Below are 21,659 nucleotides of genomic sequence, written 5' to 3'. Positions count from 1 at the left end.
GGCTTCTCTCTTCCTCATCGCAATCATGTGACATTAAATACAGTGCCTTGCAGTGATACTTTGCTGCCTGGCTTCTTCAGCTTTGTAAGTTTCTTTTACTTTACACAACATTTTAGTGCTACTCTGTTTTCTTGGCAGTATTAATTTGCATCTATGATCATCCGATCACAGATGGATGTTTGGTGGATACTTGCGCGGCAAATAACAGCAGCTGCTGACACCTCAAAGGCCCCCCAAAAAAGGATGTAGAATTTAAAATTCATAATGGATAAACATTCAGCTGTATTAACTGCGCTGGTACTGCTTTACAGTTGTTGACTTTCTGTCACTCTGCCAGGAAGGCATGCTCTCTCTCTCTCTCTCTCTCTCTCTCTCTCTCTCTCTCTCTCTCTCTCCCTCTCTCTCTCTCTGACACACACACACACACACAAACACAAACATAACAAAGACGACTTGAACTGAGAGCACACAGAAAGACTTCCCGCTAACCCCACGAGCTATGAGACAACAAGGACCCACGGAGAAATAGTAACGCAACAGAGCCTCTCTCTTCTTGCCACAGGTCAGTTTCCTTGTTTTTTAACACTCTGTTTTTGCTCAAGTTGTCCTCGGAATGCGTTCTGCAATTAGCTGTCCAGACAACTGTAAAAATCTGAAGTTGCAATATCCTGTTGAAACACTGGCTTTTTTTTTTTTTTTTATTCCCAACCCACACCTTGATCCCTGGAATTGTGTTCGGGGGGAAACCTAAAAAAAAAAAAGGGGGATTTTCTGTGGGAAAAAAAACAAAACCCTGTGAGTTCACCAGACGGATTCAAGGGGTGGGATTGGTGTTTGGACGGGAAAACTGCTTGCTCATCCCATATCAGCATGAAGTGCATGAGTCAGCGCTTGATCTGTTACACCCAGAGCTGTTGCGACACACACTCACACACACTCTCTCTCCATCCCTCCGTCCCTCCCTCCCTCCCTCCCTCCCTCTCACATACTCACACACAGGCCTCATGACTGAGTCAAGCTCAGTTTGTAGTGTGTGGCCGAGTTGAGATAAGGCTTTCTGGGAAACGTAGCCCTGTCTGACAGCATTCCATTTAGAAATAACCATGAGTGCGCAACAGCTGGGACTCTCCTTGACATTCTAAGAAACTTGGATATATAAAGCTCTGTACGGTAGGCATGTTTTTCTTGTAGTTTTGATGTATAACTTTTTTTAAGAGTGTGTCTTCATGAAGGGGAAATAGTTAGTTATTAAAGCCCGTGTGTGTGTTTGTGTGTACATATAGGTGTCCCCTGATGGCCATGTCTTCCCCCCGGTCGTCTGTGTTTACATTCGAGTCCACAGTGCATTCCTCCCATGTGCTGCGCCGCCTGGACGAGCAGCGCCACCGGGACACGCTGTGTGACGTGACCGTGGTGGTGGAGGGCGAGAGTTTCAGAGCACACCGCTCGGTGCTCGCCTCCTGCTGCGAGTACTTCGCACAGAGGATCTCCTCGCTCACACAGCATGGTGCGGTCATCACCCTGCCCCACGAGGTGAGCTGCCACCTCAGGGTGGCGTACAGATAAAGAGTAGATGCACACAAGCCTTTGACAAAACAATCCCATGGAAAAGTGAAGTGAGAATGGAAAGTGACTGAGAGGTTTTGATGGAAAATACTGTTGGCTGTAGAATCAAGTGTTTCAGGTTCTCCAAGAGACATTCAAGGAAAGCCTAATTTCAGTTGAGACTGTAATGGAAATTAAGAAAGAAAGAAAGAAAGAAAGAAAGAAATAGGATCATGCCAGTAGCAACACCCGTCAACATCTTGGTATTCCGACCCACGAGTACTCAGTCATCATTGCTACATTTTTACATGAGTACTCAGTACTCATAGGTCAGACCACACCTGTCTGTCAACTCAGCCTTAGTCTTGATGATCAACTACACACCTGTAAAGCTTAAGGACCATATCTTGTAGGATTGTGACACGTCGACAAAATATTAACATCCCCGGACAAATCGTGCTCAGTGGTAGTGTTCCGCTACAATAAACACCTCCAGGAGCACGTTTTGCCATCTCACGTCATGTGTTTTAGGGCACCATGAGCGCAGAGTTGTCACCGGCGTGTGTGGTGTGGGTGTGATGCCGTCACAAGATGATATTTTAGTCTTAATGTCTTACAGTGGGCAGGAATGATTCAAACTGGAATACAGCGATCTGTGACTTGAAACTGATGTGGGCCAGAAGCGTAATGTTGGGGGTGCTGGTTGCCCCATCATTACTTCCAACCACTCTGCTTAGACTATAACCATCTTTGATCTCAGCCTTCATTTTCTTTGGTTGCTTTATTTTGACATTTCATGGCTTTATTAGACAGGACAGTTGAGGGGGGATGATATGCTGCAGGCTGGTTTTGAACCTTGGGCCACAGCAGCGAGGACACAGCCTCCTTACATGGGGCAGACGCTCCACCAACTGAGCTACTGGGGCACCCCTCCATCTTCATTTTTTCAAATCTACACACCTTTAAATTACAAAACAAAAATCTAGCCTGGGAAAGAGAGGCATCATAACACAAAGACACACACACACAGACTCACAAAGTGAAAACAATACCACCTGTCTCAGCTGCTAAAAAGATGGTGTGGTCTTTCCAGAGGAAGATGTCTTCCTTTCAGTTTTCCCATGCAATATGGCTATTATACGTGAAGTGATTCTGGTGAATCAGTTCGATTGCTGACTCTCATTCTACCAGGTTTTCAAATACAGTTGCTTCGGGCTAGAATTATGCTCTGAATACCAACTGAAATTCTCTGTATTTCACAAACTGGGAATGAAACTCTGTTTGTTTTCAAAATTTCATTTGCACTAGATTCTTTAAATTTGTAGGATGTGCTAGTTTACAACTTCTTTAACTGCAATAGCCACAGAAACTAAATGTGATGGTTACATGTATTGACTGCAAAGCCAGCACAATACTACTATCTTTTTAAAAACTTTTTCTTAGTGGTCAGAATATTTCTATTTTCACTTCTGAGCCTACAGTTGTATGTGGATGATTATCTTACAGGAGATATCACACTATTCCCTATTGCTTTGAGGATTTAAAAGTGGGGAGAGAGTCTCTAGGGGTGCTGAAAATGTGAAAAAATATCCCGACAGTTAGTTATCAAAAGTGTGTGATTTGATGAAAGAGTTCAGATGAAGTAGTTTTGATAATGTTTTATTGCCTTTTCCACTTTCCAAGAGTCAGAAACCAATAAATACCACAGGACAGACCTTTTTTAAAAGTGAATTTTATGTAATCTGAAATTAGGCCCTGCCGCAATGTAAGACTACCTTTAAATCAGATTGATTAACAATCATCATGCCATAGTCATTCAGGAATTCAGTGAATCTAAGCAAGTAAAGTAGTGGGTAAGGGGAACCTCTGAACTGAGAATAGGAAGTGCTAATTCATGTGGTTTTTGCTCTCTCACAGGTGACAGTTGCCGGCTTTGAACCTTTGCTGAAGTTTGCCTACACGTCCAAACTTCTCTTCGGGAAAGACAACGTCCTAGAAATACGCAACTCTGCCTCCATTCTTGGTTTCAGGGACCTTGACGACGCATGTTTTGACTTCCTCTTACCTAAGTTCTTGTCCAGCAGCAAGGGCTCTTTTCCGAGAAAGACCTGCTGCAAGAAGAAATGCAAGAGGCGATCTTCTCAGGAAGATGGCAGCATCACCTCTGGCGAGCCATTGTTGGATAAGAAAGAAGTCAAACCAGTCGCTGACTCACCGTCGCAGCAGGAAGTGGCTTGGCTCTGTCTCAAATCAGCAAATGGCAAAGTAGGAGGTCAGAATGGTGCAGGCACTCCCACACCTGTAGCTGAAGGGACTAATGAACATTTCATGCAGTGTCCAAAGTATCGCAGGCGGCTGGCTTGCGGGAAGGAAACTTGTGTCACAGAGAAAGGTCTGAGCAATCGAGCAACAGTAATCAGGGATGACTGTGATCTTTCCTGCTCGCCTCGCTCCAGCACTGGCAACAGTAAGAGTGAGAGTGAGCTGGAATTCCCTGTAAATTCAAGCTCAAATCCAGACAGACAGGCGAGAGGCGGGGCTGACGGCCCATGGAAAACTGAGATACATGACAAGAAAACAGAGGCTGGCGTTGATACAGTCAAGAAGGAAACAAATGAAAGAGATATAGAAATGAAGGCGGACATCGGCTTTTCAGACAGATCCAGTGTCAAGGCAGTCTCCTCAGAGTCAAGCCCAGCACTGGGGGAAGGGTCATCAGGGTTAATATTGCACCATTGCCCCCTGAAGACCTTTGGTGACGGCCTTGCAATCACTATGTCACTGGGGCATGAGAAGTTTGTCATGGACATTACAGAGGACAAGAAAACAAGGGACACTGGTGTACTAGCGCCAGTATCAATTTGTCAAAAGGCAGAGGAACTGGTAGAAGCTGGGTGGAAAAGGGCAGATGAAGAGAGGGGTTCCAGCTGGCTAGAGAGAGGAAAAGGAGGACAAGGCCTTGAAAGGAGCAGCGTGGAAGGGGAGGTGGCCGAGCACCTGGCAAAGCGGCTGGGGTCAGATGCGTCTCAGGCGAGCTTCCACGACCCCGACGCGGGAAGCTCCTCCGATACAGGGAGCGGTCGGGCGCAGAGCACATCCCTAGGGTGGCTGAATTTCCGTGCTAGCCTCAGCGCCACGAGCACCAGCTGTCCCTTTTTACAGGATCTGGACCAAAACAAGTGTTTATGGAAGGGTGCAGAGCTGTCCGAGTGCGAGGGGGCGTCTCAGTCGGGCGTGTCGTCCCTCAACTCTGGCGAGGATGGAGACTCGGGGACAGAAACAGAAGGGGACAGCGAGTCCTACGCGAGAGAGAGGGCCAGACAGGTGAGCGATTGAACTGTGATTCGAGTCTTCAGTATGTATGGTTGTTGCTGCCAACTAAGTGCGAGGCTCCCACTTGCTCAATTGACTCTGCGTCAGTAAGCGTCAGCAAACTCACGCTTCCAGCAACTTACAGCACCGTGTTTGTTTTAGATAAGAGAGTTAGGTACGGGTACAAGTAGAGATGGTGTGTCGCGGCGTGCGTGCACCTCGTTAATTAGGTCAGAGTCCAGTTGAGCAGAAACCGACAACTCAGCCTGTCGGGTTACCAATGGTTACAGGCGATAACAAACAACAGGACTGAGTAAGCGCTCGTGCTTCACGTCCGAACTGACTGAACACAGCAGGGACGGTCGTTTCAGAGGAGAACCAGCAGCTTTTATTTACACAAGATAAAAACTATTACAAGACTTCCAATAAACTGTTGAGTTTACACTTCCTGCCACACATTGGCAGCAGCAGCAGCAGTCCAGTGTAAACCCACCTCTGCTGTTAAAAGTTAACTCCTCGTTTCTGGAGTTAATGATTAACGGCTTGGTGAAAATATAACTGACTGACTGAACTCAATATGCATTTTTGACTTTTGCCCCACTTCACTTTTCTTGTTTGTCCATACACAGCAAACTCCACACAGACTTTAATCATTACATGTATTTTTGGAGGTTGTATTTTTAATCAAAGGGTCACTCCAACAATTTTACACATGAAAGTGTGTTCACGAGTCTTTGGGAGTACTTCTGCCTTTAGTGGGACAAAGCCTTTTGTGGCATGTAATTGGATAAATTGCCTCCAGTGATGTCAGTAAGTGGTTAGTTGCATTGTGGGTGACGTAGGCGCAAGGTTTTAAAAAGGAAGAAGAATGCATGGCATCCAAAAAAATTATATCTCCATTTCTCCTGTATTGACTTTTAGCATTTGTTCGGTCCTTTAGGAGTCTATATAGGAGTTTGATGCGAAACCAGTGGACTGCTTTCAATACCTGGCAACTACGTTACCCAGCGTAATGTGTAAAATTGGTGGAGTTGCCCTTTAAATGCCCTTTAAATGAAAGATGTCCTCGCGTTAGTTTCATTTTGTTCAGACTCAAGAAATACACGTTTACAATGAGTATCTCCTATGATCTTATTGCCTGAGTGCCTCCAGTATAAAACATACAGTTCATATCATATGAAAAGTCTGTATAAAAAACATTGATTGTGGCTCCTTCTGTCATTAAGTCTGCTCAATCGCTGATGCAGATAGTTTCTCACTGTGACTGTTTTACCTGTTTGCGTGTCCTCAGGTGCAGTTGCCGTTCTCTGTAGACTGGATTGTGGATCTGAGCCGAAACGACTTCCAGCAACTGCTGAAGCAACAGGTCTTTACAAGCGAACAGCTGGAATTCGTCCACGATATGAGACGGCGCAGCAAAAACCGCCTCGCAGCCCAGCGGTGCCGCAAGAGGAAACTAGACTGCATTTATAATCTGCAGTGTGAAATCAACAAGCTGGTAAAGACTGTTTTTTTTTTTTTTCTCAGTCAGTACACTTAACTTTAAATTGTTTGCGGGCATGTTATTCAGAAAGTGTTTTCCCGGATGTTGCAGAAGACAGAGAGGGAGATACTGATGACGGAGAAGAGCCATCTGGGGCAGCTGAAGTTGAAAGAATGTCACAAGGTCTCTGCGTTATGCCAGAGGGTCTGCAACGAAGCTAACCTGCTGCCCGAGCAGCTCCAGGTGTTCGCCAAGTACACCTCGCCAGACTGCCCTCTGTCCTCTTTGTTTCCTCACATAGACGCTCTCCTTTCACAGCACGGGCTGCCACCCCAGGTCCATGCCTCGCTCTCGGCCTGCTCCGCGGCCCTCGATCAGCACATGGCATCCGAGGAGGCTTCATCCGGCTCCAGCAGGGATACACTCACACGAGACAGCCAACACTCACTTTAGATACACATCCAGCACGCATACTGCTGCTGTGTAGGATCCAACCTGTATCACACAGTATGTGAGGACATTTCCACAGAGTGTGGACTGGGTGCAGGCTGCAATATAATGCAGTGGCACGCTTGTGATGTGACAAAACATTTATAATGAGAAGGCTGTACTCTTCGATTTGACTTTTCGATTTAAGTTACTTTTGAGAGGTCAGGAATGTATTCCAAGTGTCAAAACCATTCCTTCTCACCAATTATAAGTCTTTGACGGCCTTTTTCCGGGTCGTCAAACGGATTGTGATCCAGTTAAAGGCTGAAGGTACCCCCCTCAAATCAGCTGAGAATGTTGAGATTTTTGCACTGAGACAATCGCGACTTAAATCATAAATCAAAGGGAACAATGGTCTTTTGATTACCTCAGGATAACACTCTCATTATTGTGCTGTACATATGTGCTTTAGTGGTTCAACAAAAATCACTTAGATACAGTTTGATACAACCAGGTCCTCAGGTGCTAATAGGACCATTCAGCATACCTCTTGCACGCAGCGTTGGTTCTGCGCTCTCTGTGCGTTAAGCAACACAAAGCAGAATTTTTTTTTCCACCAAAGCCAGACAAGTCAACAAATGGGCTCGGCGTAGTGTGTCATTGTTTACCCTCTGGTCGTGTGTCTGGCTGTCATTGTGGTCAGCTGACCACAGTGACACAGCTCTTCTAGGCTGCACACACCTCTCAGAGCCTTCGCCTTGAATCTCTTAAAACAGACCTCACACGTTTGACCTCAGTACATTTAAAGATCCCCTCCAGAGTTGTTTGAGGATGTTTCTATATATATAAAAAAAGAATCTCTTCTTTTATTAATAATTTGAGTCTGATATGATTTTTCCAGAAAAAAAAAGTCTAATCATCCTGTTAAAATCCTCCAGATGACCTCTGCTCCCTCTCCCTCATTTAAAATTCAAGAATCTATGAATATGTGATTATTTTTCATTTCCCAACGTCTAACTGCTTGAGACAAGAGGTCTCCTGTTTCACCACGAAGTCCATCCTCGGTGTGGGTGCACTGGAGGCTTCACGTTGCCGTATCACACTTGTGTATTCTGAATATCGGACCAGGTTTGGCTTCCCAACCTTTTTGTGATGTCACAAATTATACTCGTAAAATCAGATATACAGTGAGCGCGGAGGAAATGTGCACTTTGAGCAAACCAATGTGGAAAACTCACTCAAGTGTCAGACTCCATACATACGTCACTCTCCACACCGAAGCTTAAAAATTCAACTGCAGAAAAAAAAAATTCAACTGGAGGGGGACTTTAAAGAAATGGCAAACTAGCAAAGTACATGTTTAGAAGAAAAGCTGCCTCAACGCTGTGTCACACGAGTCGTGCGTCATGTGTCTGTCCTTGTTTTATGGCAGTCGGTGGATTTTAATTAGATGCTAATATTGTGCGTAACTCCCAGCCTCCTTATCTTCGGCGCCCTTATCTAAATCACCGTCAAGGGTCAAGTGAAGCAATAACTCATTGATTGATGCAGTACAAGAAGATTTATGTATATATATATTTTTTTTATGTCTCATGTACTAACAACAGCACAATTATTTCTATCTGTTTTTTTTGTGAACTCCATTTCTTTTGTCGACTTTCACCTTTCGCCTATTTTTCCTCCCTGCTTAAAGTAGGTATTCAACACTCAGGACGGCTTTACAGCTTCCCCCCCCACCCCTCCGATTCCTCATGATCGAGTGTCACTGTATTATACGCGTGCATATATTTTTATAGATTTATTTTCACTCACGATAATCATCCTCACAGGGCAGCTGCTCGTGTGTGATATGAAATGAACGACGATGTAAGTACATCATTCCAAAATCCCTCATACGTTGATCTTTATGAAAAGGAAATGCTTGTGTAACCGTGTCGTATTATTGAGGACGGTCTTGTGATGGCTAATGACAGAAGAATGTTTTTATGTTTTTGTTTTTTTTTCCCCCTCACACAGAACCAACTTCAGTATGATAACACTGGTGCTTATCGCCCTCTAGTGGCAACGTGTGCACAGTCGACAGTCTATGTGGCACAAGCTGCTCCTCTCCTGTGTTTCTTGCAGATAAATCACTGTATCTTTCTGAGACCTGAGTGTCCGAATGGATTCTTTTTTTTTTTTTTAAGCACGAGTGAAACAAAAAAAAAACGATCAACATTAAAAACAACAACAACAAAAGAACATTTCTCCAAAGTGTTATTGAAAAACCATCAGTGAGGTTAATGAGATGTAAAAAAAAAAAAAAAAATCTGTTCGGTGTGAGTGATGAATGGCCGAGCTTGTGATGTCTTCAGATGGCTCATCTTTCAACCTGCACAGATATATTAATGATTTAATACCGCGCTCATTCACTCTCCCTCTCTCTCTCTCACTCACCTCTGTTACTTTTTAATTTACTTTCCTGAGTTTCTCTCTTTATTCTCTCCTCCTCTCTCTGTCTGGGGGCTATTTTACTTAGCATGGACTGATGTCAGTTTCCCTTTATGTGAGCAAACATGGCACAATACTCTCTCCCCCCCCCCCCACATGATCACAAAACTGCACCAATATCTGTAAATCACAGCGGTGTTGGCTGTTCTCAATTGGCTGTTCGGGTACCCGTCGTAAAAGACAGTATTAAAGGAAGATCAACGTGGCCTAATAGATTTAATTTGTCTCGAGAGGGTGGGAACCAAGACTCTCCCAGGTCCCAGGGCTCGCAGATGAAAAAATCAGCCTAATAGAGGAGGTGAAAGCCTGGGAAGGCATGTGTCGGCGTTCACAGGCTGTCATTAAGTTTCAAATCCTGTCATTTCCGAGTGAACGCACTTCAACGTGTGTGTGTGTGTGTGTGTGTGTGTGTTTTCTGCATGGACATCCAGGAAGGCTTGTCTTCGTGGTTTTTCTGTAGAAATAAGACACATTATGGCCCCGTTCACCCTGCCCTGTCAGTGCGGGAATCACGAGCCGGTTCTCCACATCGGCGCCTGTGTGAAAATGAAAAGGGCTTGTGTGAGTCACTACTGGTGACGCTTTGTCACCTTATAAGGCCATAAAAGTTCCATAAGTGTGATTCGAAATAAAGGAGAAGTTCGCAGAAGGGGAGGCTGTTTCCCATCAATCACAATTCACTACTTGATCCAGGAGTTTACTTTAAAGGGCCAGTTCACCCCCAAATCAAAAATTCATTTTCCTCTTACTTGTAGTGCTATTAATCCATGGGCAGACATCTCTACAACCGATTTCTCTAAAACGTGGAGTCTTTAATTCCTTATTTATAAAAAAAGAAACACATGTAAATGCTTCCGAGTTCACCAAAGTGCCAGTTTTCATTGGCAGTCCCTTCGCCTGATGGGCATCCTAAAATAAATAACAATAATAATAATGACAACAGGTACATATCGCAAAAAAACATATGAAGTACAGTTAAATAACATGAGAGGGCAAAATCCATCATCAGATGTTACCGGTGGATAAGAAATAGTGTCAGTGTCCAAGCCTTTATTTTCCTGGCGCTGAAATGAATGCTATGATAGGGACCGAAACAATCTCGATGAATAAGCAGCACTGCAAGTACGAGGAAAAAATATGTGCTTTTTGGATTTTTGGGGTGAACTGTCTCTTTAAAGTGAATGAAAAAATGCCTGCGATGTTACCAATTTGACAACAGATGGCACCACATGAGCAATCACTGACGGCGAGATCAGGGTCGAGTGAGGCTCGATCTGATCAAGCCTCTCCTCTGTCATCTTGAGTTCTTGGTGGCTGAATTATGTAACTTCCCACAGGACCTCTCGGGGAGTCATTGTTTATAATCTGTGTGAAAGTCTGTCTGGGAAATATAATTATTACATTAAGGTTGGCTGAATGTGACCCGTTTAATGCGTCTCCTTCCTGTGTTTACCTGCACGCGCTCCTGATGAGGTGTCCGTCACCTTTTGTCGATGTCAGATTCAAGCATCGCTTTTCCCACCACCTCATACCTTCTTCTTCTCCCCCGTCTCCATCTCTCTCCCTCTCCCTCTTTATCTCTGAAGAGAAGAGAGAGAGAGAGAGAGTCTGTGGGTGTTTTTTTTTCTGTAGGTGGTTCTCTGGCAGAGCCTGAGAACTACAGCGAACACAATATGTTGGGCTCACAATCACAGTAACGAGTAGTTAGATCTGTGCCAGCTGTTGTCATAGGGGGGAGTTAACAGACCATAACTTCGCTGAGTCTTCCTCGAAAATGAAGTTTAATTGTATCGTTTTATTTCTAACCACATCTTCCGAAATGTAATTACACCACCCACTCCCACGACTCCATCAACATCACAAGAAACATCACTGAAGTTGCACGAGTTTCTTAGACCATGCGCCTCATTTGGCTATTTTATGTTTTTTCTTTTTAGATATCTTGATGAATTTCAGGTGACGAACCCCTTCCAGAGAGTTACGGAGCGCCTTTGGATCATTTGACGGTGGTGGTGTTGGTGGTGATGTCTTAACGTGAGCCGAGAGCAGAAGACCAAATCTAATCCCTCAGGCAGAGAATAATCCACGCAGTCATGTGGCTCCCTAATGAGAACCTGAGAGTCCTGGATCAGCCAAACACACACACACACACACACACACACACACACACACACACTACAAGAGAATGAGCTAATGACATTTGGAAGCTGATTCACTATCTCTTACAGTGATTTGTGAAGCTTTACAAATGCGTAACAGTGATCATGAGGCTGTAAAATGTTGTTTTTTATTGTATCCAGGTTAAAGGTTAAATAGCATCAGTGTACTTCAGGGACACATTAAAAAGAAAAGGTAAGTAGTTTTTAATTCTTTGCATTAAATGATGGACTAAAGATGCGACGAAACGCGAAACATTTTCCCACAGAGCGTTATCCCACACAGACAGGCCTGAGGATGCGTGAGTGAGTTCAGATCAGTTCAAACATTCGTAGTGTGACACCATGCTGATGTCACATGGGGCATGACGTCACGCACCCCCCTCCCCCTCATGATGAGCCGGACAAATGCTGTGAAATTGTAATTGCATTGTTCCCATCAGGCCCTGTAGAGTAATCACACAGCAGCACATGACACTGTTGTGATCGGGAGCACAAACACGGCCCGACAGCGACCCACAGGAAACAACGTGACACGCCTATCAAAGCGCTGACTTTACTTGGCTCTTGCTGCATTTTACACTCAGGGATTCAAATAAACTTTATGAAAGACATTTTTCGAGCACCTGCGACGGTGGGTCCCAGCTACCTTGGCTTTCAAAGAAGACACCGAGGAATAAAAAAAATAATAAAAAAAGGACAACAACTTCACATGCGTGCAACCAGAGTCAACTTGCTGGAAGATCAATAGAAACACAGAATCTGGGGGTGTGCAGCAGAAAGCCTGCACACGGTTTATATAATGCGCTGCGTGTGAATCAAAGAACGAGAGAAAAAGAGGGGCCGGGGACATGTAAAAAGCAATCCGTGTCGAGAGAGGACAGGGAATCGTTTTCAGCCGAAGAAACAATCATGGAGAATGGAGCAGAGTGGGAGAGGACAAGATGTGGTAAAAAAAGCAACAGGGACACGGAGGATGGAAAGAAAATCTGTGTGTGTTTGGAAGTGTGTGTCTGCGCCGCGCGCTCGCGCGTGTGTGTCTGTACGGTCGTGAGTACAGCAAGAAATAGCTTCACAAAGACGTTAGAGGATACCCATAAGAAAGACTTGATCTAGTTACCATGGATACAGAGAGTTCGTCTTTGGCAAGTGAACTCATTGGAGTGTCCAGTTTATATTCAGACAATCAACACCGTTTTCCCTTCCGATGAGGACAAATGACTGACATTCACTCATTTGCCAGATTCAAAAAAAAAAAAGGATAAGAAAAAGGCAGAAATCACTTGGATACACATTTTGTCATTATGAAAGAACGCTTTAGGCAGAGAGACTACCATTTATACATTCAAGGAGCTATATATGTGAGAATGTTAACTTGAAACTATCAAGAGAATTTGATTAAATAACAGTTTTGATTTAATGTCAAAGATGTCTGTTTTACGTTGAAGAGAAGTCTCGATGGCTAGCTTCGGCAACGTCCTGTCGTGATGGCACTTTGTACTTCAAGAGGCAACGGTGAGTCACTGTAGCCACCAGTCTCAGAATTGCCTCTACACGGGTAATTTAACAGCTACTACTGTAGGCTAATTTGTGACGGCTTTAGAAAGTAGCCAATTGTTCTGTACCCTGACACACTATATGATGTGGGGTTTTTTTAATGTCATGACTTGAAAGAGAGCAGACAACATGCACACAAGAGAGGTTATCCACGTTTAATGCTGCGAAAGGGTCCATTTTAATACAAATCAAGTTTTTCCTAAACCTAACCAAAATTGTTTTCCTCTGGTCTAAACTTTTTCCCTAAACCTTACAAAACAGCAACATAAAGCTGAAAGAGAAATGGAAAACAATGAGTGAAATTAGTGTAAAAGTGAGCAGTACAATATGCTCCGGCCAGAATACAAACCCTGGTCGCCTGAGTTAGAGTCCTCTACCTAACCCGCTCAGCCACAATGCCTTAGCTCTAGATTGCTCCTGGAACAACATTAAGTATGATGTTCCAGGAACAGCACCAACACTCTTAAATGAGCAAACATGTCTGACAAGCCTTTGTCACGAACTGGCTCAGGGAATGTGACAGGGAGGGAGCCCACGCGAGACATTTACTTAAGAGAAGATTCATTTGTCGTTTTGAAGTCGACACAAATGAACAATGGAGTGTGTAGACCGGCAACAATGAAAGCGGTGCACGGGTGCGTGGTTAATGTGCTGCAGAGGTGTCGAGGGTGCGGATCAAAAAAAAGGGGGGTGATGCGGGGGTGAATGTGAGCTGCGGTAAAGGCAGAGACAGGCCCTTTGTAGCCCGAGGGCCCAGGTGACGCTCCCGTGTCATCCAGTCAACCCATCGACAAGACAGCGGGTGGGAAGCGCTGTCGCTTAAAATCGGCCAAATAATAATAAAAAAAAAAAATCTGACACAAATGAGCTGTAGGAAAGGTTTTAAGCAGAATAACACAATACATTAGCCAGCATGACAGTCGTAAAAGCATACTGTAAATAAATTAAAATCATAATAAAAAGCCAGGGCATGTGCAAAATGTACATAATTACACAATAGCAAATCTGGGATCCGCTGACAGTGGTCAATACTGCTGTCTTTGGCTCTGCAGACTCACAGAAGCCTGTGCGCACCCCACACTGTTTTTTTCTTTTTTTTCTCAGTAAGTGAATGTGGAGGTGAAGGTAAACAGACGGAGAACGGCAACACAGTCACTTCCTTGAGACGATGAAGAAGAGGCAAGACTCCCGTTTTCGCACTGTCGTTACCGCGCACCCTCGGGTGTGTTGCATCAAGCACGCGGGGAGCATTCAGTCCTTCTGTTCAGTTTGGTCAGGCAGTTTGGTGAACCGCTGTCAGAGGAGAATGTAATAATGACAGGGTTGGCGGTTTGGTACCTAAAATAATTATGCATTACCAAAGTTACCAAAACTCTTGTTAAATAAATGTGCAACTTCTGGCTCCAGGGGATTTCAGTCTGCAAGCTCGGAAGTTTGCTTGTAGCTGAGCTCCGAGCATACAAAACACGCAGCAAACTGAAAATCCTCGATACTGTTTTTTTTCGGGCTGAAGAAGCCAAACTGTACCGCGTGTTCGTCTTTGTCCTAGTATGTGTCCAATCTGTTCAGTCCCCCGCCAATCGCTCGTCTCCTTTCATTATTTGAAGCAGCCTGAGCAGCTCATCTGCCTGTTGGAGTCGAGCTGGGGTGAGATGGTGTCCGGTACCACACTTTTCAGGATGTCGTTCTCTGTGGCCATGATGTGCTTGACCAGGAAGTTCGCAGCTTCACAGATGTTTAGATTGTCCTGAAGGAGAGAGGGAAACTGTGGTGAATTATGCCTCTATAATTTGTTTTTACAGATACAGTTTCATTATCTATGTAATAACTTTTTGTGATATAGCTTATAGATCATCATCATCGTAAAAAAAAATGTTTTTAACGGATTCTGTTTGGAATAGTTAGCTAAGCTTCTACAGCACAGGATGTTCCAGCTTAATTAACCTTGACATCAGCAGACATCCTGTGCATTAACAGTGGTCGACCGCCATCACGGTTTCTCAAAGTGTGGCCCTAAGGTGCATTTTGCGTGACCCCCAAGCATCACATGAAATGCATGCATTAGTCAGTCGCATCTTAATCACCCGAGGTCGATTTCAATACATTCAGTTTCTGCAGTCTACATTTGATACACCTGAAAAAGCTTCCGTCAGGTTAGGAATGACAAATTATAGAACGCTGCCGGTTGCGTGGCAACTAGTGGGACCTCATCGGTATCTGGGGACAGATGAAATGATCCACCTTATTTGCAAACTGGAAAACATTTTGCAACATCATTACGAGACAAATCGCAAATCAAACGGCTTGCCCTTTCCCGTGCGGTGCTCCTCACATGCTCCCTAAATTGGCACTCAGGCATCAAACCTTGGCGAATCTCTGACCTACAGCATCTTCAAAATGAGGCTAACGAGCGTGCTACCGCCTTCGTGTGAACCACACCACGTACACTTCAATGTGTCTGAAACTACTTCTTTTGAACGCTGTGAACATTTTTCAACCGCTACCAAAAGCGGGGTGTGCATGTCTGTTTGCCTAGCCCACCTCAGACGCCTCTGTCTGAACCTGCGCCTTCTAACCTTTGACCTCTCAGAATGTTGAGCCTTGACGCCACAGGAATGGCAGCGCACTTAACGCTGCCGCGACACAGGAGTGTCAACAGAGGATGTGTGAATGGAGACAACTTTTGCAGAATTTACAGCTGTGTATAAGTACTGCCTTTTTTAGGTTATGTAAATGATTATCATTTGGCAACGAACACAATCTGTACATTAAAAACCAAATAACTGCTGTAAGAAAAATCACATATCAATCAATAAAAGTCTGATGAAGCTTCAAAGACATATATTCACTAAATATATATGTGACAAAGACAAATAGTTTCTGTATAACTCTGAATCCACTCAAGGAAAGAAACTAATTAAACAACTTTTATTCTGATTGGAAGGACTCCCTGAAAGATGGAGCTTTTGAACACCAGTCAAGGAAAAAAAAATAAAAAAAGCACTGAGCAACACTCCAATACTTTTAACTTTTCACTTCAATAACATGTTCTGACCCTGCTTTGTGAATTTAACTCGCCGAGCCTCTTTCCACGAGGATATGAAATTCCAGTTGGCTCTGTGGGGATGTTTTTGCGCTGACTGAACTGACCTGAGTGGGAGATGATCTCCACTAAGTGTGTTAGCCACTCACTGCCAAGGCCCATTCATTCTAATGCTGATACTAAAAGCAATATTTCAACATTTTGGGAAATGGGCTTATTCACATTCTTGCAGAGAGTGACGGGGGAAGATGGAGTATTGCTCTCATGTCCGCATAAAAGTAGGAAAACGGATGGAAGCAGCTCGACTAGCTTCGTCTGAGGGGACGCATTTCCAGTTACCAGCACCTCTAAAGCTCACCGGTTTGGTACAGATGAAACAAAATAGATGAAAGTAAGAATTAGAGGTGCTGCTAGACACAGTTTGCTACTTTTACACAGAGCGGGCCTAGCTATTATCCCGTTATTTCCAGTCATTATGCTAAGCTAAGCTAATTGTTTTCTTTGAGAGTGGGATCGATTGCCAGATCACGGATTTGTTAAAGCTTTAAATTTCCTTACGTTGCAACTTTCACTAGGTTCAATTTGATATTGCGACAATGCTGTGGTTACCCTGTTGTTCGGTTTAGGCACCAAAACTACTCGGCTCGGGTTGGGGTTGGGAAATTTTGGCCCTAAAAGACCTGTTTTGGTCACCACAAACAAGACTGGGGATGCTTCGGGATCTTGTAATAGAAACTTGGCTCTGTCGCAGACAAACGTGACAGGAAATGTCCTGACTTCCCGTCAAAATTTATAATTTTGACTTTCATTTCGAACATAGCAAACGGCTGACAGATAAGGACACTTCAACCGTGATTCGCTCTCACCTTAGCGGAGGTCTCGAACCACCCGACGAAGCCGTGGTCCTTGCAGAACTGGTCCATTTTGATGCCGTTGCTGGTCAGCTCCCTGCCCTGGTCACACTTGTTAGCCAGCAGCACGGTGGCGATGCTCTGTCCGTCGGCCAGCATCAGCTTAGAGTCCAGGTCCTCTTTCCACTTGATGACGGCCTCAAAGGTCGTGTGCCGCGTCACGTCGAACACTATGAAGGCTCCCATGGCTTCCCGGTAGTACACTCGTGTCATGTTTCCAAAACGTTCCTGACCTGTGATGAACACACACACACACACACACACACACACAATTCATTAGTTGTTGTTCGCAGCCACCAGTCTGACGAGAGATTCTCATTGTTTTCCTGCATTTTTTTTTTTTTTTTTTTGCTGGAAAACAACTAATACGGCTGGCATTAGGATTGCAGTTAGCGGTGCCTGCATTCCTATGAAACAGCACATTCCTGTGGACTTACTGTCACGTTGCACTTAACCAGACGGTCAATGCGACTGCTGTTCCCGCTGATAATGGGCCCACTTACGCAAATCAAATCTGTATTTTGCCCCCACCTGCAATGAAATATAAACTTCGACCTAGACTGTAACCCTGTATTAGAATACAGCCATGTGAAATGTCTGTGTGCAGGTATGCCTGTGTGTATTCATCAATGCTTGTGTATTTTCAGGGAATTGACCTTGGGGGCTTGCAGAGCAGGTTACTACAGCTGTCACCCCGGGGGTGAGTGTGTTCTGCCGTCTGATGTGAACACTTGCTGGCCCAAGCCCGAGAGCGTAGGCGTGCACATCCTGCTTTGTTTTACATACACTGCCTTCTCAGCAGAACAGTTTACATGGCTGATAAATATGAACAGGGACAGTGCTGCCCCTTGAGCCTTATGAGTAAGAGGAAATGGAAAAAAAAAAAAAATAAATGACTGGACATAGGTTGAGAACTTCCTCCTTTTTTGGGCCAGAGACTGTTGGGGATGAATTTCATCACCTCTCATTTGCAGTGTTGTGACCAGACATACGCACACATGTCGCGCTTGTCACCTGACGCGCAGTCATTCAATCAAAATGACGGGGCAATCTTAACGGCATGTTGGAGCAGATAGCCGCCCCATTAATCTACTCCTTTTTTCAGGCAGGCAGGCAGGCAGACAAGACCAAAACACACTCCTAATCTCATTTGATGAATCCAAATGAACATCTCGAAAGCATGTGCCCCGCAGCAGTAATTGTGTTTTGTTTTTATTTAGGTTACAAAGACACTCCTGTGATCGGCCTTTAAATCTCCCTCACATGGGCGTACTCACATGATGCAGCACCATACCTTGGATGAGTGACTGAATGACTGTGTGTGTGTGTGTGTGTGTGTGTGTGTGTGGGTGTGTGTGTGTGTGTGTGTGTGTGTGTGTGTGAGAGAGAGAGAGAGAAGAGAGAATACTGTTCCTGTCAGATATCAGCTCTCCACGGTGACAGTGCATCTTTGAGCTGTGAGTGTTTCATAATTTTACAAGAGTCATGCTCTCTTGGCTCTTTCAAGATAAGTCTTATCTGCATAAATCATCAACTTTTCAGGAACTATGACAAACATACTGCTGAAGTACATTTGGACTTCTTATTTCTTTTTCTCAATGACAAGGGCTCCTTGACACTAAAAAATGTAAGATGCAGATGTTCAGCCATTAATGAGCTGTATGTGACCCTGCAGATGATTTACACGAGAAACAAAACAGACATTCAAACTGTGTTCTCTGTCCCACCTGCTATGTCCCACAGCTGGAGCCGGACAGTCTCAGAGTCCCAGTTGAGCACCTTCAGGGCGAAGTCCACTCCGATGGTGGCCCGGTAGTTTGTGGAGTAGGTCTGGTGCACGTACCGCCTGATGATGGAGGTCTTCCCGACGCCCAGGTCTCCGATCACCAGCACCTTGTACAGGTGCTCCTTCCGGAGGCCCTGCATGCCGTTGGAGTGTGAGGAGTGATTGGTCATTTATTCCACCTGTCGGATCTCAGGCGCAGCAGGAACAGGAGCAGGGGCAGCAGAGTCTGAACCTCCCTCGTCCCAAGCGTCTCTCTCTCTCTCTCCCTCTCTCTCTCTCTTCGTGCTGGGTTTAAGAGCACGCCCTCCCAGTGGGGAAGTGTGTGATCTGCTCAGGGGCTGTGCTTGGGAACTTGTGACCTCGCCTCGTCAGAGACGCGCGGCGCGGCGCAGCGCAGTGCGCACGGTCTACTGACTGCACTGTACTTCCTGTTACTTGGTGAGTCTTTCGAGTTACACACTGCCACAGAAGTTACTGTTGTCGTGTTTTGGTTTGTTTTTTTTTGCCCAAGAGTCGCCTCCCTGCTTCAATTTGTAAAGTTAGTATGGAGTGGCACGCAGGAGAGGCTGGCACTGGCCTTGGATCCCGTTTCAAACGCTACATATTTATTTCAGGTTGCCTCCAACATCTGGCCAAAGAGCGAATGCTCCTACGATGTGTGTTGACATGCAGCCTTATGATACAATTATCAGAGCCCAACACATTTTTGGGTCTAAAATGGGCTATATAAGGAAAATAAAGCTGATATCAGTGGCTGATATACACACATTTTTTGTTGTTGCACTGATCCCAATGTGGTTGTCAAACACTTGTTATGTAATGTAATGTAAGATTTGTAATGGAGGTAGTTTATTTTACAGCTTAACACAAAACTTTATTTGTGTAAAATGACATCAGTGCACTGATAAACCTCACAGGGAATTTAGGAAGGATAAATTATAGCATCTTTTTCTACATTTTAATCTCTAAAAAAAAAAAAAGTTTCTACACAACTACATGATCAGACCCTAACAAAACAAAACAAAACAACCCAAACTCTGTAACGTCATTCATGTCCAGGTAAGAACGAAATCCACACACAGAAATTACAGATAGAGCGCTCCCGCTTTGGTCTCAAGTTACTGACACATCTCATATGTATACACCACCGCTGGACCTGGCATGTCAAACAGGGCAAACGTGCCATTGCTGAGACAGTTCATTAAGTCCTCTCCACTGTTTCGTCACTGAAAGTGTTCTCTGGTTTACTGTACGATAGTTCAGGCACAGGCCGTCCTCTGCAGAGTGCTGTGTCCTCCTCTGAATGTTTGCACATTTACAGTCTTTCAAGAGTATGCATTAAAAAGTTTTATTGTTGAGTGATTACAGAGACAAACACGAGCCCTAAGAATAATTCACAGCACAATTTAAAAAAAAAAAAAGAAAGTTGGTTTGAGGTTGAATACTGCTGGAAAACGCTATTGGACTGTCTTCAGCTCTCAATCAGATTATGATCCATAGAATATTAATGTAACATAAACAGCAACTCCTAATCAGAGTAAGATATCTTTCTCCGGTTTGGGCCGTAATTGGATCATTGGATATGCTATCATATTAAATTAAGCCAAATTTAACAACATAGAGAGCGGATGCGTCTGCTTGAGTCACGAGGGCCCGCTCCATGGAGCATGTCTGCTGGGACATCAGGATGACCTTTTTTCCAAGTTAAACCAGGGAACACAGACCGATGTCAATCAGCAAAGCCCTTGCCTCAGCAAGACTCCAGACCTGGTGTTATCTGCCAAACCGGATCACAGAGTACCGAGTTTGAGTGCATTCACACAGACAGACAGACAGAAAGACAGACAGATGCGACCAGGCTGACAGTCTCTTCGCTCAATCTGCAACTTGATTTACAACACCCGGCTGCACTGAACACAAGGGCCATTATCTCATGCGAGGCGTCGCCCACGGAGCTCTACAGGACATCCCACGGTGACTACACTGACATCCTGCTGCTTCTCGTCTCATAATAGCTTCACATGTGAATGGGGGGGGGTTAGTTTTTTCCCCCCCTCTTGCCTCTGACAGTGTCAGCACACACACACACGCACCACAGCAAACAGCAGTAGACTAATGCAATAATGTTGAAATGGTTGTTTTCTGATGCCTTCAGTAACATGCACATGAATGCCAAGCCAGAGGCTGTTAATGTACATATTTTCCTGCAATCTCAACCCCGGTGCACTCAGGCCATGTGAGTTTCGAACCACGTGAGTCTGAAGTGGTCTGTGGGAGTGAGAGGAATAATCATGAAGTATACCTCCAGGTCCAGGACAATAACCTTTCCCAGCATAAAGCGTGTCTATGACCCGTCTATAATGTTCTGTGTTTGCTGAAGGTGTCGATTCAGCTTTATGGTGGCTCTTAAGTCGTAGATTATGGCGCTGTTGAGTTATATTGCATTGTAGTGAGAGGTACGACCACAATCAGTTCTCAAGGATAAACAAAGAGCCGTGCCGCCGAGGGCTTGCTTTCTCCCAGGACTCATCAAAGCCATTACGCTCCAGCTATGAATAAACCTTGCCCACCATCTAGCGAATATTAATTTCGCCAAACAGCGTGGTCTATGGTATGCGACATAGGAAATTATATCACGTTATTTAATAAAGAAGTGGCCTAGAAACCCTATTTCCCGTTGGGTTTATTAATTATCGCACTGTGATTTGACACAATTATCTCATCTTATTTAGAAAAAGGTTCGGAGGTAACATCGACGCAGGAAGTGTTAAAAATAACGCCGCACACGGTCCAGTTCTCAGCGACGGAAAGGGAAAACGTGACTCCTTTGATCATGACACGTTTAGTTTAGGAAAGCAGATTTTCAAGTGTCACATCTGGCATCAACATGCACCCTGAGTGATCTGATCGGCGGACAGCTGCTTCAGCTACTGTTTGAACGCACTCT

At 44.6% G+C, this 21,659-nt stretch overlaps 2 protein-coding genes across 4 annotated transcripts; one reads left to right on the top strand and one right to left on the bottom strand.

Moving 5' to 3' along the window:
- Positions 1–420: 420 nt before the first annotated feature.
- Positions 421–10,665, top strand: bach1b (BTB and CNC homology 1, basic leucine zipper transcription factor 1 b). Of its 3 annotated transcripts, none has more exons than XM_030439124.1 (5): positions 421–562; positions 1,284–1,533; positions 3,463–4,869; positions 6,149–6,355; positions 6,452–10,665. In XM_030439124.1, exons 2-5 carry the CDS (start codon positions 1,294–1,296, stop codon positions 6,791–6,793), a joined length of 2,196 nt encoding a protein of 731 aa, XP_030294984.1. In that variant the 5' UTR covers positions 421–562; positions 1,284–1,293; the 3' UTR covers positions 6,794–10,665. The 3 variants fall into 3 exon arrangements, with proteins under 3 accessions (XP_030294984.1, XP_030294985.1, XP_030294983.1); XM_030439125.1 differs by lacking the exon at positions 421–562 and adding an exon at positions 1,014–1,165; XM_030439123.1 differs by lacking the exon at positions 421–562 and adding an exon at positions 1,014–1,170.
- Positions 10,666–13,112: 2,447 nt separating this feature from the next.
- On the bottom strand, positions 13,113–19,021 carry rab38b (RAB38b, member of RAS oncogene family). Its single transcript, XM_030438719.1, has 3 exons — positions 18,654–19,021; positions 16,882–17,159; positions 13,113–14,719 (listed from the first exon to the last, which is right to left on the bottom strand). The coding sequence occupies exons 1-3, from the start codon at positions 18,880–18,882 to the stop codon at positions 14,570–14,572; spliced, it is 657 nt and encodes a 218-aa protein (XP_030294579.1). The 5' UTR covers positions 18,883–19,021; the 3' UTR covers positions 13,113–14,569.
- Positions 19,022–21,659: the final 2,638 nt, after the last annotated feature.

The sequence above is a fragment of the Sparus aurata genome, chromosome 13 (assembly GCF_900880675.1).
Source record: "Sparus aurata chromosome 13, fSpaAur1.1, whole genome shotgun sequence".
NCBI classification, from domain to species: domain Eukaryota; kingdom Metazoa; phylum Chordata; class Actinopteri; order Spariformes; family Sparidae; genus Sparus; species Sparus aurata.
This window is presented reverse-complemented; position numbering and strand designations above follow the sequence as displayed.